Source organism: Mobula birostris, chromosome 24, assembly GCF_030028105.1.
Source record: "Mobula birostris isolate sMobBir1 chromosome 24, sMobBir1.hap1, whole genome shotgun sequence".
Taxonomy (NCBI): Eukaryota; Metazoa; Chordata; class Chondrichthyes; order Myliobatiformes; family Myliobatidae; genus Mobula; species Mobula birostris.
In genome coordinates, this window is record NC_092393.1 from 5,683,681 (window position 1) to 5,702,067 (window position 18,387).

General features: G+C 49.5%; 1 protein-coding gene across 3 annotated transcripts in view; it reads left to right on the forward strand.

Moving 5' to 3' along the window:
• The window catches only part of unc13d (unc-13 homolog D (C. elegans)), a 205,838-nt gene that overhangs the window by 96,040 nt on the left and 91,411 nt on the right, over positions 1-18,387 (forward strand). For all 3 annotated transcript variants that reach the window (XM_072242643.1, XM_072242641.1, XM_072242642.1), the window contains exon 13: positions 1,453-1,576. In XM_072242643.1, the coding sequence (XP_072098744.1) occupies positions 1,453-1,576 (124 nt within the window). The remainder of the gene's footprint in view (positions 1-1,452; positions 1,577-18,387) is intronic.

Sequence of the window (18,387 nt, forward strand, 5' to 3'; positions counted from 1 at the left end):
GATGTGGGCAGAGAACAATGGGCAGGGGTTGAGCAGAGAATGAGGGGCTTTGGGCAGGCAATGGGGTAGGGGGTTTGGGTAGATAATGAAGAGGGGGGCTTGAGCAGAAAGTGGAGAGACAGGAGGGTATTGGCATGGAGTGGGGAAGGGTGTTTGGGGGAAAAGTGGGGAGATGGGTTTGGGTAGAGAGTGGGGGAGGGGGTTTAGGTACAGAGTCGGGGGAGTGGGTTTGGGTAGAGAGTGGGAGAGGGGTTTGGGTAGAGAGTGGGGGGAAGGCGGTTGGGTAGAGAGTGGGGGAAGGGTTTGGGTAGAGAGTGGGGTGTTGGGTAGAGAGTGGGGAAGGGGTTTGGGTAGAGAGTGGGGGAAGGGTTTGGGTAGAGAGTAAGGGAGGGGGTTTGGGTAGAGAGTAAGGGAGGGGGTTTGAGTAGAGAGTGGGGGAGGGGTTTGGGTAGAGAGTGGGGGTTGGATAGAAAGTGGGGGAGGGGTTTGGGTAGAAAGTGGGGGAGGGGTTTGGGTAGAGAGTGGGGGGAGGGGTTTGGGTAGAGAGTGGGGGAAAGGGTTTGGGTAGAGAGTGGGGGAAAGGGTTTGGGTAGAGAGTGGGGGGGTTGGGTAGAAAGTGGGGGAGGAGTTTGGGTAGAGAGTGTGGGGAGGGGTTGGGTAGAGAGTGGGGGAGGGGGTTTGGGTAGAGAGTAAGGGAGGGGTTTGGGTAGAGAGTGAGGGAGGGGGTTTGGGTAGAGAGTGGGGGAAGGGGTTTGGGTAGAGAGTAAGGGAGGGGGTTTGGGTAGAAAGTGGGGGAGGGGTTTGGGTAGAGAGTGGGGGAGGGGTTTGGGTAGAGAATGGGGGGGTTGGGTAGAGAGTGGGGGGGTTGGGTAGAAAGTGGGGGAGGAGTTTGGGTAGAGAGTGTGGGGAGGGGTTGGGTAGAGAGTGGGGGAGGGGGTTTGGGTAGAGAGTAAGGGAGGGGTTTGGGTAGAGAGTGGGGGAGGAGTTTGGGTAGAGAGTCGGGGGGGTTGGGTAGAGAGTGGGGGGGTTTGGGTAGAGAGTGTGGGGAGGGGTTGGGTAGAGAGTGAGGGAGGGGGTTTGGGTCGAGAATGGGGAGACAGGATAGTACTGTGCAGAGAGCGGGGGAACGGAGTTATGGCAGTGCAGAGTGCAAGGAGGATGGCAGTGAGGAGTGTGTCAGTTAGAGTAGGGAGGGTGGTGGGAGGGGTTGGGCAGGGAAGTTTGGATGGGATGGGTTTGGACTGAGAAGGTGCACAGGGGTGGGGTTCAGGTAGAGTACGGGGTATGCACACAGAGGTTGTAATTTCTTACGAGATGATGTGGTGAACTCCTCACGCAGTTGGTGTATTTTGTGCAACATTTTCCTCACCTGCAGAATCTCTTGTGTCTATCATTTACTGCTGTGTCTGTGCTGGTCCCCTCTAAGACCTTTGTTGTGTGTGTTGTTTACAGGAAATGGCTGGCCTACAGCAAGCTGTACCGAGCTGTGGAAGTCAGCTACACCTCACTGCTCCAGCACCTGACCAGCATCGAGTACCAGTGGGGACTGGCACAGGTCACCCTGCAACAAGAGGCGGTAGGTGGCATTCGAACCAGAGCACCCTGAGGAAACACACGCGGTCACAGGGAGAAAATACGAACTTCTTACAGGCAGAGGGGGCAATTGAACCTGGGTCGTCTGGGTCGTCTACTACACTTCCATGCTACTCAATATATCCAGCGCAAGGGTTTGCCTACAACACTGTGAATGTACAAGGCGTGGGATCTTTAAAGAGATTTTAACAATTTCTTCTGTGATACGGCCCAGTAATAGGTTCACCAAGCCTGTGCCACCCAATTATACCCTGTTCTGATGACCCTCACCCTACTAAATGGTGTAGGTCATCAGAACGGGTGGAAACCAGAGCCAGAGATAATCCGAGTGGACAGAGAAAAAGTACAAACTCCCTACAGACACAGCGAGAAGTGAGCGCGGGTTGCTGGTGCTGTAATAGCATTCCGCTGATGAATATACGACATGTCAGCCCGCAAACACAGCGAGAGAATGGACTGGGTGAGGGTGTAGATACACAGAAAATGTACAGGGTGAGGGTGCAGATACACTGAGAATGGAGAGGATGAGGGTGTAGATACACTGAGAATGGACAGGATGAGGGTGTAGATACACTGAGAGTGGAGAGGGTGAGGGTGTAGATACACTGAGAATGGACCAGGTGAGGGTGTAGATACACTGAGAATGGAGAGGGTGAAGGTGTAGATACACTGAGAATGGACAGGGTGAGGGTGCAGATACACTGAGAATGGAGAGGGTGAGGGTGTAGATACACTGAGAGTGGACAGGGTGAGGGTGTAGATACACAGAGAATGGAGAGGGTGAGGATGTAGATACATAGAGAATGGACAGGGTGAGGGTGTAGATACACTGAGAATGGAGAGGGTGAGGGTGTAGATACACTGAGAATGGACAGGGTGAGGGTGTTGGTGCACAAAGAGAATGGACAGGCTGAGGGTGTTGGTGCACAAAGAGAATGGACAGGGTGAGGGTGTAGATACGCTTAGAATGGACAGGATGAGGGTGTAGATTCACTGAGAATGGAGAGGGTGAGGGTGTAGATACTCAGAGAATGTATAGGGTGAGGGTGTAGATTCACTGAAAATGGGGAGGTTGAGGGTGTAGATACACTAGGAATGGACAGGGTGAGGTTGTAGATACACTGACATGGAGAGGGTGAGGGTGTAGATACACTGAGAATGGAGAGGGTGAGTGTGTAGATACACTGATAATGGACAGGGTGAGGGTGTTGGTACACAAAGAGTATGGACAGGGTGAGGTTATAGATACACAGAGAATGGACAGGATGAGGGTGTAGATACACTGAGAATGGAGAGGGTGAGGATGTAGATACACGGAGAATAGAGAGTGTGAGGGTGTAGATACAAAGAGAATGGACAGGGTGAGGGTGTAGATATACTGAGAATGGACAGGGTGAGGGTGTAGATACACAGAGAATGGACAGGGTGAGGGTGCAGATACACTGAGAGTGGAGAGGGTGAGGGTGTAGATACACTGAGAATAGACAGGGTGAGGGTGTAGATACACTGAGAATGGAGAGGGTGAAGGTGTAGATACACTGAGAATGGACAGGGTGAGGGTGCAGATACACTGAGAATGGAGAGGGTGAGGGTGTAGATACACTGAGAATGGACAGGGTGAGGGTATATATACACTGAGAATGGAGAAGGTGAGGGTGTAGATACACTGAGAATGGACAGGGTGAGGGTGTTGGTACAGAAAGAGAGTGGACTGGGTGTGGTTGTAGATACACAGAGAATAGACAGGATGAGGGTGTAGATACACTGAGAATGGAGAGGGTGAGGATGTAGATACACGGAGAATAGAGAGTGTGAGGGTGTAGATACAAAGAGAATGGAAAGGATTAGGGTGTAGATACACTGAGAATGGGGAGGTTGAGGGTGTAGATACACTAGGAATGGACAGGGTGAGGTTGTAGATACACTGAGAGTGGAGAGGGTGAGGGTGTAGATACACTGAGAGTGGAGAGGGTGAGGGTGTAGATACACTGAGAATGGAGAGGGTGAGAGTGTAGATACACTGAGAATGGAGAGGCTGGGGTGTAGATACACTGAGAATGTAGAGGCTGAGGGAGTAGATACACTAAGAATGGGCAGGGTGAGGGTGTAGGTACACTGAGAATGGAGAGGATGAGTGTGTAGATACACTGAGAATGGAGTGGGTGAGGGTGTAGATACACAGAGAATAGACGGTGAGGGTGTAGATACACTGAGAATGGACCGGGTGAGGGTGTAGATACACTGAGAATGGAGAGGGTGAGGGTGTAGATACACTGAGAATGGACAGGGTGAGGGTATAGATACACTGAGAATGGACAGGGTGAGGGTGTAGATACACAGAGAATGGACAGGGTGAGGGTATAGATACACTGAGAATGGACAGGGTGAGGGTGTAGATACACTGAGAATGGACAGGGTGAGGGTGTAGATACACAGAGAATGGACAGGGTGAGGGTGTAGATACACTGAGAATAGACAGGGTGAGGGTGTTGGTAGACAAAGAGGATGGACAGAGTGAGGGTGTAGATACACAGAGAATGGACAGGGTGAGGCTGTAGATACACTGAGAATGGGGAGGCTGAGGGTGTAGATACACTGTGAATGGGCAGGGTGAGGGTGTAGATACACTGTGAATGGGCAGGGTGAGGGTGTAGATACACTTAGAATGGACAGGGGGAGGGTGTAGATACACTGAGAATAGACAGGTTGAGGGTGTAGAAACACTGAGAATGGGGAGGTTGAGGGTGTAGATACTCTGAGAATGGACAGGGTGAGGGTGTAGATACACTGATAATAGGGAGTTTGAGGGTGCAGATACACAGACAATGGAGAAAGGAGGGTGTAGATACATAGAGAACGAACAGGGTGAGGGTGTACGTACACTGAGAATGGACTGGGTGAGGGTGTAGATACACAGAGAATGGACAGGGTGAGGGTGTAGATACACAGAGTGGGGAGGCTGAGGGTGTAGACACACTGAGAATGGACAGGGTGAGGGTGTAGATACACAGAGAATGGAGAGGGTCAGGGTGTATTTACACAGAGAATGGACAGGGTGAGGGTGTAGATACACTGAGAATAGGGAGGTTGAGGGTGTAGATACACAGAACGAACAGGGTGAGGGTGTAGGTACACTGAGAATGGACTGGGTGAGGGTGTAGATACGCTGAAATGGACAGAGTGAGGGTGTAGATACACTGAGATTGGACAGGGTGAGGGTGTAGATACACTGAGAATCAGGAGGTTGAGGGTGTAGATACACAGACAATGGAGAAAGGAGTGTGTACATACACAGAGAATGAACAGGCTGAGAGTGTAGGTACACTGAGAATGGACAGGGTGAGTGTGTAGATACACTGAGAATGGAGAGGGTGAGGGTGTAGATACACTGAGAATGGAGAGGGTGAGGGTGTAGATACACTGACAATGGAGAGGCTGGGGTGTAGATACACTGAGAATGGACAGGGTGAGGGTGTAGATACACAAAAAATGGAGAGGCTGAGTGTCTAGTTACACTGAGAATGGACAGGGTGAGGCTGTAGATACACTGAGAATGGGGAGGCTGAGGGTGTAGATACACTGTGAATGGGCAGGGTGAGGGTGTAGATACACTGAGAATGGAAAGGGGGAGGGTGTAGATACACTGAGAATGGACAGGGTGAGGGTGTAGAAACACTGAGAACGGAGAGGGTGATCATGTAGCTACACAGAGAATGGAGACGGTGAGGTAGTAGATACACAGAATGGACAGGGTGAGGGTGTAGACACACTGAGAATGGAGAGGGTGACGGTGTAGATACACTGAGAATGGACAGGATGAGGGTGTAGATACACTGAGAATGGACAGGGTGAGGGTGTAGATACACTGAGAATGGACAGGGTGAGGGTGTAGATACACTGAGAATGGACAGGGTGATGGTGTAGACACACTGAGAATGGACAGGGTGAGGGTGTAGATACACAGAAAATGGAGAGGGTCAGGGTGTATTTACACAGAGAATGGACAGCGTGAGGGTGTAGATACACTGAGAATAGGGAGTTTGAGGGTGCAGATACACAGACAATGGAGAAAGGAGGGTGTAGATACATAGAGAACGAACAGGGTGAGGGTGTAGGTACACTGAGAATGGACTGGGTGAGGGTGTAGATACACTGAGAATGGACAGAGTGAGGGTGTAGATACACAGAGAATGGATAGGGTGAAGGTGTAGATACACTGAGAATGGGGAGGTTGAGTGTGTAGATACACTGAGAATGGACAGGGTGAGGGTGTAGATACACTGAGAATGGAGAGGGTGAGGGTGTAGATACACTGACAATGGAGAGGCTGGGGTGTAGATACACTGAGAATGGACAGGATGAGGGTGTAGGTACACAAAAAATGGAGAGGATGAGTGTCTAGTTACACTGAGAATGGAGAGTGTGAGGGTGTAGATACACAGAGAATGGACAGGGTGAGGGTGTAGTTACACTGAGAATAGACAGGGTGAGGGTGTTGGTAGACAAAGAGGATGGACAGAGTGAGGGTGTAGATACACAGAGAATGGACAGGGTGAGGCTGTAGATACACTGAGAATGGGAAGGCTGAGGGTGTAGATACACTGTGAATGGGCAGGGTGAGGGTGTAGATACACTGAGAATGGAAAGTGGGAGGGTGTAGATACACTGAGAATGGACAGGGTGAGGGTGTAGAAACACTGAGAACGGAGAGGGTGATCATGTAGCTACACAGAGAATGGAGACGGTGAGGTAGTAGATACACAGAGAATTGACAGGGTGAGGGTGTAGATTCACAGAGAATGGATAGGGTGAAGGTGTAGATACTCTGAGAATGGACAGGGTGAAGGTGTAGATACACTGAGAATGGGGAGGTTGAGGGTGTAGATACACAGACAATGGAGAAAGGAGGGTGTAGATACATAGAGAACGAACAGGGTGAGGGTGTAGGTACACTGAGAATGGACTGGGTGAGGGTGTAGATACACAGAGAATGGACAGGGTGAGGGTGTAGATACACTGAGAATGGGGAGGCTGAGGGTGTAGCTACACTGAGATTGGACAGGATGAGGGTGCAGATACACTGAGAATTGGCAGGGTGAGGGTGTAGATACACAGAGAATGGATAGGATGAGGGTGTAGATACACAGGATGGAAAGGGTGAGGGTGTAGACACACTGAGAATAGAGAGGGTGACGGTGTAGATACACTGAGAATGGACAGGATGAGGATGTAGATACACTGAGAATGGACAGGGTCAGGGTGTAGATACACTGTGAATGGACAGGGTGATGGTGTAGATGCACTGAGAATGGACAGGGTGAGGGTGTAGATACACTGAGAATGGACAGGGTGATGGTGTAGACACACTGAGAATGGACAGGGTGAGGGTGTAGATACACTGAGAATAGGGAGGTTGAGGGTGTAGATACACAGAACGAACAGGGTGAGGGTGTAGGTACACTGAGAATGGACTGGGTGAGGGTGAGGATACACTGAGAATGGACAGGGTGAGGGTGTAGATACACTGAGAATGGAGAGGGTGAGGGTGTAGATATACTGAGAATGGAGAGGCTGGGGTGTAGATATACTGAGAACGTAGAGGCTGAGGGTGTCGATACACTAAGAATGGACAGGGTGAGGTTGTAGGTATACTGAGAATGGAGAGGGTCAGGGTGTAGATACACTGAGAATGGAAAGGGTGTGGGTGTAGATACAGAGAGAATAGACAGGGTGAGGCTGTAGATACACTGAGAATAGAGAGGGTGAGGGTGTAGATATACTGAGAATGGAGAGGCTGGGGTGTAGATATACTGAGAATGTAGAGGCTGAGGGTGTCGATACACTAAGAATGGACAGGGTGAGGTTGTAGGTATACTGAGAATGGAGAGGGTCAGGGTGTAGATACACTGAGAATGGAGAGTGTGAGGGTGTAGATACACAGAGAATAGACAGGGTGAGGCTGTAGATACACTGAGAATGGACAGGGTGTGGGTGTAGATACACTGAGAATGGACAGGATGAGGGTGCAGATACACTGGGAATGGACAGGGTGAGGGTGTAGGCACACTGAGAATGGACAGGGTGAGGGTGTAGAAACACAGAGAATGGACAGGGTGAGGGTGTAGTTACATAGAATGGACTGGTTGAGGGTGTAGATACACAGACAATGGAGAAAGGAGGATTTAGATACACAGAGAACGAACAGGGTGTGGTCTTTGTACACTGAGAATGGACAGGGTGAGGGTTTAGGTACACTGAGAATGGAGAGGATGAGTGTGTAGATACACTGAGAATGGAGTGGGTGAGGGTGTAGATACACAGAGAATAGACGGTGGGGGTGTAGATACACTGAGAATGGACCGGGTGAGGGTGTAGATACACTGAGAATGGAGAGGGTGAGGGTGTAGATACACTGAGAATGGAGAGGGTGAGAGTGTAGATACACTGAGAATGGAGAGGCTGGGGTGTAGATACACTGAGAATGTAGAGGCTGAGGGAGTAGATACACTAAGAATGGGCAGGGTGAGGGTGTAGGTACACTGAGAATGGAGAGGATGAGTGTGTAGATACACTGAGAATGGAGTGGGTGAGGGTGTAGATACACAGAGAATAGACGGTGGGGGTGTAGATACACTGAGAATGGACCGGGTGAGGGTGTAGATACACTGAGAATGGATAGGGTGAGGTTGTAGGTATACTGAGAATGGAGAGGGTGAGGGTGTAGATACACTGAGAATGGAGAGGGTGAGGGTGTAGATACACTGAGAATGGACAGGGTGAGGGTATAGATACACTGAGAATGGACAGGGTGAGGGTATATATACACTGAGAATGGAGAGGGTGAGGGTGTAGATACACTGAGAATGGACAGGGTGAGGGTTTTGGTACACAAAGAGAATGGACAGTGTGTGGTTGTAGATACACTGAGAATGGACAGGTTGAGGGTGTAAGTACATAGAGAATGGACAGGGTGAAGGTTAAGACGCACTGAGAATAGCCAGGGTGAGGGTGTAGATACATTGAGATTGGACAGGGTGAGGGTGTAGATACACTGAGAATGGATAGGGTGATCGTGTTGATACACAGAGAATGGAGAGGGTGAGGTTGTAGGTACACAGAGAATGGACAGGGTGAGGCCGTATATACACTGAGAATGGGCGGGGTGAGGGTGTAGATACGCAGAAAATGGACAGGGAGAGGGTGTAGGTACACAGGGAATGGACAGGGTGAGGGTGTAGATACACTGAGAATGGAGAGGGTGAGGGTGTAGTTACACAGGGAATGGACAGGATGAGGGTGTAGATACACAGAATGGAGAGGGTGAAGGTGTAGGTATACTGGGAATGGTGAGGGTGAGGGTGTAGATACACATAGAATGGAGGGGGTGAGGGTGTAGATACACTGAGAATGGACAGGGTGAGGGTGTTCGTGCACAAAGAGAATGGACAGGGTGAGGGTGTAGATACACAGAGAATGGACAGGGTGAGAATGTAGATACACTGAGAATGGAGAGGGTGAGGGTGTAGATACTCAGAGAATGGAGAGGGTGAGGGTGTAGATACATTGAGAATGGACAGGGTGAGGGTGTTCGTGCACAAAGAGAATGGACAGGGTGAGGGTGTAGATATGCTTAGAATGGACAGGATGAGGGTGTAGATACACTGAGAATGGAGAGGGTGAGGGTGTAGATACTCAGAGAATGGAGAGGGTGAGGGTGTAGATACACTGAGAATGGACAGGGTGAGGGTGTAGATACACTGACAATGGAGAGGCTGGGCTGTAGATACACAGAGAATGGACAGGGTGAGGGTGTAGATACACTGAGAATGGGGAGGCTGAGGGTGTAGCTACACTGAGATTGGACAGGATGAGGGTGCAGATACACTGAGAATTGGCAGGGTGAGGGTGTAGATACACAGAGAATGGATAGGATGAGGGTGTAGATACACAGGATGGAAAGGGTGAGGGTGTAGACACACTGAGAATAGAGAGGGTGACGGTGTAGATACACTGAGAATGGACAGGATGAGGATGTAGATACACTGAGACTGGACAGGGTCAGGGTGTAGATACACTGTGAATGGACAGGGTGATGGTGTAGATGCACTGAGAATGGACAGGGTGAGGGTGTAGATACACTGAGAATGGACAGGGTGATGGTGTAGACACACTGAGAATGGACAGGGTGAGGGTGTAGATACACTGAGAATAGGGAGGTTGAGGGTGTAGATACACAGAACGAACAGGGTGAGGGTGTAGGTACACTGAGAATGGACTGGGTGAGGGTGAGGATACACTGAGAATGGACAGAGTGAGGGTGTAGATACACAGAGAATGGACAGGGTGAGGGTGTAGATACACTGAGAATGGAGAGGGTGAGGGTGTAGATATACTGAGAATGGAGAGGCTGGGGTGTAGATATACTGAGAATGTAGAGGCTGAGGGTGTCGATACACTAAGAATGGACAGGGTGAGGTTGTAGGTATACTGAGAATGGAGAGGGTCAGGGTGTAGATACACTGAGAATGGAAAGGGTGTGGGTGTAGATACACAGAGAATAGACAGGGTGAGGCTGTAGATACACTGAGAATGGACAGGGTGTGGGTGTAGATACACTGAGATTGGACAGGATGAGGGTGCAGATACACTGGGAATGGACAGGGTGAGGGTGTAGGCACACTGAGAATGGACAGGGTGAGGGTGTAGAAACACAGAGAATGGACAGGGTGAGGGTGTAGTTACATAGAATGGACTGGTTGAGGGTGTAGATACACAGACAATGGAGAAAGGAGGATTTAGATACACAGAGAACGAACAGGGTGTGGTCTTTGTACACTGAGAATGGACAGGGTGAGGGTTTAGATACACTGAGAATGGAGAGGGTGAGGGTGTAGATACACTGAAAATGGAGAGGGTGAGAGTGTAGATACACTGAGAATGGAGAGGCTGGGGTGTAGATACACAGAGAATGGACCGGGTGAGGGTGTAGGTACACTGAGAATGGACAGGGTGAGGGTGTAGATACACTGAGAATGGAGAGGGTGAGGGTGTAGATACACTGAGAATGGAGAGGGTGAGAGTGTAGATACACTGAGAATGGAGAGGCTGGGGTGTAGATACACTGAGAATGTAGAGGCTGAGGGAGTAGATACACTAAGAATGGGCAGGGTGAGGGTGTAGGTACACTGAGAATGGAGAGGATGAGTGTGTAGATACACTGAGAATGGAGTGGGTGAGGGTGTAGATACACAGAGAATAGACGGTGGGGGTGTAGATACACTGAGAATGGACCGGGTGAGGGTGTAGATACACTGAGAATGGAGAGGGTGAGGGTGTAGATACACTGAGAATGGACAGGGTGAGGGTATAGATACACTGAGAATGGACAGGGTGAGGGTATAGATACACTGAGAATGGACAGGGTGAGGGTATATATACACTGAGAATGGAGAGGGTGAGGGTGTAGATACACTGAGAATGGACAGGATGAGGATGTAGATACACTGAGAATGGACAGGGTGAGGGTATATATACACTGAGAATGGAGAGGCTGGGGTGTAGATATACTGAGAATGTAGAGGCTGAGGGTGTAGATACACTGAGAATGGACAGGGTGAGGGTATATATACACTGAGAATGGAGAGGGTGAGGGTGTAGATACACTGAGAATGGACAGGATGAGGATGTAGATACACTGAGAATGGACAGGGTGAGGGTATATATACACTGAGAATGGAGAGGGTGAGGGTGTAGATACACTGAGAATGGACAGGATGAGGATGTAGATACACTGAGAATGGACAGGGTCAGGGTGTAGATACACTGTGAATGGACAGGGTGATGGTGTAGATGCACTGAGAATGGACAGGGTGAGGGTGTAGATACACTGAGAATGGACAGGGTGATGGTGTAGACACACTGAGAATGGACAGGGTGAGGGTGTAGATACACTGAGAATAGGGAGGTTGAGGGTGTAGATACACAGAACGAACAGGGTGAGGGTGTAGGTACACTGAGAATGGACTGGGTGAGGGTGAGGATACACTGAGAATGGACAGGGTGAGGGTGTAGATACACTGAGAATGGAGAGGGTGAGGGTGTAGATATACTGAGAATGGAGAGGCTGGGGTGTAGATATACTGAGAATGTAGAGGCTGAGGGTGTCGATACACTAAGAATGGACAGGGTGAGGTTGTAGGTATACTGAGAATGGAGAGGGTCAGGGTGTAGATACACTGAGAATGGAGAGTGTGAGGGTGTAGATACACTGAGAATAGACAGGGTGAGGGTATAGATACGCTTAGAATGGACAGGGTGAGGGTATATATACACTGAGAATGGAGAAGGTGAGGGTGTAGATACACTGAGAATGGACAGGGTGAGGCTGTAGATACACTGAGAATGGAAAGGGTGTGGGTGTAGATACACAGAGAATAGACAGGGTGAGGCTGTAGATACACTGAGAATGGACAGGGTGTGGGTGTAGATACACTGAGATTGGACAGAATGAGGGTGCAGATACACTGGGAATGGACAGGGTGAGGGTGTAGGCACACTGAGAATGGACAGGGTGAGGGTGTAGAAACACAGAGAATGGACAGGGTGAGGGTGTAGTTACATAGAATGGACTGGTTGAGGGTGTAGATACACAGACAATGGAGAAAGGAGGATTTAGATACACAGAGAACGAACAGGGTGTGGTCTTTGTACACTGAGAATGGACAGGGTGAGGGTTTAGATACACTGAGAATGGAGAGGGTGAGGGTGTAGATACACTGAGAATGGAGTGGGTGAGGGTGTAGATACACAGAGAATAGACGGTGGGGGTGTAGATACACTGAGAATGGACCGGGTGAGGGTGTAGATACACTGAGAATGGAGAGGGTGAGGGTGTAGATACACTGAGAATGGACAGGGTGAGGGTATAGATACACTGAGAATGGACAGGGTGAGGGTGTAGATACACTGAGAATGGACAGGGTGAGGGTGTAGATACACTGAGAATGGACAGGGTGAGGGTTTTGGTACACAAAGAGAATGGACAGTGTGTGGTTGTAGATACACTGAGAATGGACAGGTTGAGGGTGTAAGTACATAGAGAATGGACAGGGTGAAGGTTAAGACGCACTGAGAATAGCCAGGGTGAGGGTGTAGATACATTGAGATTGGACAGGGTGAGGGTGTAGATACACTGAGAATGGATAGGGTGATCGTGTTGATACACAGAGAATGGAGAGGGTGAGGTTGTAGGTACACAGAGAATGGACAGGGTGAGGCCGTATATACACTGAGAATGGGCGGGGTGAGGGTGTAGATACGCAGAAAATGGACAGGGAGAGGGTGTAGGTACACAGGGAATGGACAGGGTGAGGGTGTAGATACACTGAGAATGGAGAGGGTGAGGGTGTAGTTACACAGGGAATGGACAGGATGAGGGTGTAGATACACAGAATGGAGAGGGTGAAGGTGTAGATATACTGGGAATGGTGAGGGTGAGGGTGTAGATACACATAGAATGGAGGGGGTGAGGGTGTAGATACACTGAGAATGGACAGGGTGAGGGTGTTCGTGCACAAAGAGAATGGACAGGGTGAGGGTGTAGATACACAGAGAATGGACAGGGTGAGAATGTAGATACACTGAGAATGGAGAGGGTGAGGGTGTAGATACTCAGAGAATGGAGAGGGTGAGGGTGTAGATACATTGAGAATGGACAGGGTGAGGGTGTTCGTGCACAAAGAGAATGGACAGGGTGAGGGTGTAGATATGCTTAGAATGGACAGGATGAGGGTGTAGATACACTGAGAATGGAGAGGGTGAGGGTGTAGATACTCAGAGAATGGAGAGGGTGAGGGTGTAGATACACTGAGAATGGACAGGGTGAGGGTGTAGATACACTGACAATGGAGAGGCTGGGCTGTAGATACACAGAGAATGGACAGGGTGAGGGTGTAGATACACTGAGAATGGGGAGGCTGAGGGTGTAGCTACACTGAGATTGGACAGGATGAGGGTGCAGATACACTGAGAATTGGCAGGGTGAGGGTGTAGATACACAGAGAATGGATAGGATGAGGGTGTAGATACACAGGATGGAAAGGGTGAGGGTGTAGACACACTGAGAATAGAGAGGGTGACGGTGTAGATACACTGAGAATGGACAGGATGAGGATGTAGATACACTGAGAATGGACAGGGTCAGGGTGTAGATACACTGTGAATGGACAGGGTGATGGTGTAGATGCACTGAGAATGGACAGGGTGAGGGTGTAGATACACTGAGAATGGACAGGGTGATGGTGTAGACACACTGAGAATGGACAGGGTGAGGGTGTAGATACACTGAGAATAGGGAGGTTGAGGGTGTAGATACACAGAACGAACAGGGTGAGGGTGTAGGTACACTGAGAATGGACTGGGTGAGGGTGAGGATACACTGAGAATGGACAGGGTGAGGGTGTAGATACACTGAGAATGGAGAGGGTGAGGGTGTAGATATACTGAGAATGGAGAGGCTGGGGTGTAGATATACTGAGAATGTAGAGGCTGAGGGTGTCGATACACTAAGAATGGACAGGGTGAGGTTGTAGGTATACTGAGAATGGAGAGGGTCAGGGTGTAGATACACTGAGAATGGAGAGTGTGAGGGTGTAGATACACTGAGAATAGACAGGGTGAGGGTATAGATACGCTTAGAATGGACAGGGTGAGGGTATATATACACTGAGAATGGAGAAGGTGAGGGTGTAGATACACTGAGAATGGACAGGGTGAGGCTGTAGATACACTGAGAATGGAAAGGGTGTGGGTGTAGATACACAGAGAATAGACAGGGTGAGGCTGTAGATACACTGAGAATGGACAGGGTGTGGGTGTAGATACACTGAGATTGGACAGAATGAGGGTGCAGATACACAGGGAATGGACAGGGTGAGGGTGTAGATACACTGAGAATGGAGAGGGTGAGGGTGTAGTTACACAGGGAATGGACAGGATGAGGGTGTAGATACACAGAATGGAGAGGGTGAAGGTGTAGATATACTGGGAATGGTGAGGGTGAGGGTGTAGATACACATAGAATGGAGGGGGTGAGGGTGTAGATACACTGAGAATGGACAGGGTGAGGGTGTTCGTGCACAAAGAGAATGGACAGGGTGAGGGTGTAGATACACAGAGAATGGACAGGGTGAGAATGTAGATACACTGAGAATGGAGAGGGTGAGGGTGTAGATACTCAGAGAATGGAGAGGGTGAGGGTGTAGATACATTGAGAATGGACAGGGTGAGGGTGTTCGTGCACAAAGAGAATGGACAGGGTGAGGGTGTAGATATGCTTAGAATGGACAGGATGAGGGTGTAGATACACTGAGAATGGAGAGGGTGAGGGTGTAGATACTCAGAGAATGGAGAGGGTGAGGGTGTAGATACACTGAGAATGGACAGGGTGAGGGTGTAGATACACTGACAATGGAGAGGCTGGGCTGTAGATACACAGAGAATGGACAGGGTGAGGGTGTAGATACACTGAGAATGGGGAGGCTGAGGGTGTAGCTACACTGAGATTGGACAGGATGAGGGTGCAGATACACTGAGAATTGGCAGGGTGAGGGTGTAGATACACAGAGAATGGATAGGATGAGGGTGTAGATACACAGGATGGAAAGGGTGAGGGTATAGACACACTGAGAATAGAGAGGGTGACGGTGTAGATACACTGAGAATGGACAGGATGAGGATGTAGATACACTGAGAATGGACAGGGTCAGGGTGTAGATACACTGTGAATGGACAGGGTGATGGTGTAGATGCACTGAGAATGGACAGGGTGAGGGTGTAGATACACTGAGAATGGACAGGGTGATGGTGTAGACACACTGAGAATGGACAGGGTGAGGGTGTAGATACACTGAGAATAGGGAGGTTGAGGGTGTAGATACACAGAACGAACAGGGTGAGGGTGTAGGTACACTGAGAATGGACTGGGTGAGGGTGAGGATACACTGAGAATGGACAGGGTGAGGGTGTAGATACACTGAGAATGGAGAGGGTGAGGGTGTAGATATACTGAGAATGGAGAGGCTGGGGTGTAGATATACTGAGAATGTAGAGGCTGAGGGTGTCGATACACTAAGAATGGACAGGGTGAGGTTGTAGGTATACTGAGAATGGAGAGGGTCAGGGTGTAGATACACTGAGAATGGAAAGGGTGTGGGTGTAGATACACAGAGAATAGACAGGGTGAGGCTGTAGATACACTGAGAATGGACAGGGTGTGGGTGTAGATACACTGAGAATGGAGAGGGTGAGGGTGTAGATATACTGAGAATGGAGAGGCTGGGGTGTAGATATACTGAGAATGGACAGGCTGAGGGTGTCGATACACTAAGAATGGACAGGGTGAGGTTGTAGGTATACTGAGAATGGAGAGGGTCAGGGTGTAGATACACTGAGAATGGAGAGTGTGAGGGTGTAGATACACAGAGAATAGACAGGGTGAGGCTGTAGATACACTGAGAATGGACAGGGTGTGGGTGTAGATACACTGAGAATGGACAGGATGAGGGTGCAGATACACTGGGAATGGACAGGGTGAGGGTGTAGGCACACTGAGAATGGACAGGGTGAGGGTGTAGAAACACAGAGAATGGACAGGGTGAGGGTGTAGTTACATAGAATGGACTGGTTGAGGGTGTAGATACACAGACAATGGAGAAAGGAGGATTTAGATACACAGAGAACGAACAGGGTGTGGTCTTTGTACACTGAGAATGGACAGGGTGAGGGTTTAGATACACTGAGAATGGAGAGGGTGAGGGTGTAGATACACTGAGAATGGAGAGGGTGAGAGTGTAGATACACTGAGAATGGAGAGGCTGGGGTGTAGATACACTGAGAATGTAGAGGCTGAGGGAGTAGATACACTAGGAATGGGCAGGGTGAGGGTGTAGGTACACTGAGAATGGAGAGGATGAGTGTGTAGATACACTGAGAATGGAGTGGGTGAGGGTGTAGATACACAGAGAATAGACGGTGAGGGTGTAGATACACTGAGAATGGACCGGGTGAGGGTGTAGATACACTGAGAATGGAGAGGGTGAGGGTGTAGATACACTGAGAATGGACAGGGTGAGGGTGTAGATACACTGACAATGGAGAGGCTGGGCTGTAGATACACAGAGAATGGAGAGGGTGAGGGTGTAGATACACTGAGAATGGGGAGGCTGAGGGTGTAGCTACACTGAGATTGGACAGGATGAGGGTGCAGATACACTGAGAATTGGCAGGGTGAGGGTGTAGATACACAGAGAATGGATAGGATGAGGGTGTAGATACACAGGATGGAAAGGGTGAGGGTGTAGACACAATGAGAATAGAGAGGGTGACGGTGTGGATACACTGAGAATGGACAGGATGAGGATGTAGATACACTGAGAATGGACAGGGTCAGGGTGTAGATACACTGTGAATGGACAGGGTGATGGTGTAGATGCACTGAGAATGGACAGGGTGAGGGTGTAGATACACTGAGAATGGACAGGGTGATGGTGTAGACACACTGAGAATGGACAGGGTGAGGGTGTAGATACACTGAGAATAGGGAGGTTGAGGGTGTAGATACACAGAACGAACAGGGTGAGGGTGTAGGTACACTGAGAATGGACTGGGTGAGGGTGAGGATACACTGAGAATGGACAGGGTGAGGGTGTAGATACACTGAGAATGGAGAGGGTGAGGGTGTAGATATACTGAGAATGGAGAGGCTGGGGTGTAGATATACTGAGAATGTAGAGGCTGAGGGTGTCGATACACTAAGAATGGACAGGGTGAGGTTGTAGGTATACTGAGAATGGAGAGGGTCAGGGTGTAGATACACTGAGAATGGAAAGGGTGTGGGTGTAGATACACAGAGAATAGACAGGGTGAGGCTGTAGATACACTGAGAATGGACAGGGTGTGGGTGTAGATACACTGAGATTGGACAGGATGAGGGTGCAGATACACTGGGAATGGACAGGGTGAGGGTGTAGGCACACTGAGAATGGACAGGGTGAGGGTGTAGAAACACAGAGAATGAACAGGGTGAGGGTGTAGTTACATAGAATGGACTGGTTGAGGGTGTAGATACACAGACAATGGAGAAAGGAGGATTTAGATACACAGAGAACGAACAGGGTGAGGCTGTAGATACACTGAGAATGGACAGGATGAGGGTGCAGATACACTAAGAATGGGCAGGGTGAGGGTGTAGGTACACTGAGAATGGAGAGGATGAGTGTGTAGATACACTGAGAATGGAGTGGGTGAGGGTGTAGATACACAGAGAATAGACGGTGGGGGTGTAGATACACTGAGAATGGACCGGGTGAGGGTATATATACACTGAGAATGGAGAGGGTGAGCGTGCAGATACACTGAGAATGGAGAGGGTGAGGGTGTAGATACACTGAGAATGGACAGGATGAGGATGTAGATACACTGAGAATGGACAGGGTGAGGGTATATATACACTGAGAATGGAGAGGGTGAGGGTGTAGATACACTGAGAATGGAGAGGCTGAGGGAGTAGATACACTAAGAATGGGCAGGGTGAGGGTGTAGGTACACTGAGAATGGAGAGGGTGAGGGTGTAGTTACACTGAGAATGGAGTGGGTGAGGGTGTAGATACACAGAGAATAGACGGTGGGGGTGTATATACACTGAGAATGGAGAGGGTGAGGGTGTAGATACACTGAGAATGGACAGGATGAGGATGTAGATACACTGAGAATGGACAGGGTGAGGGTATATATACA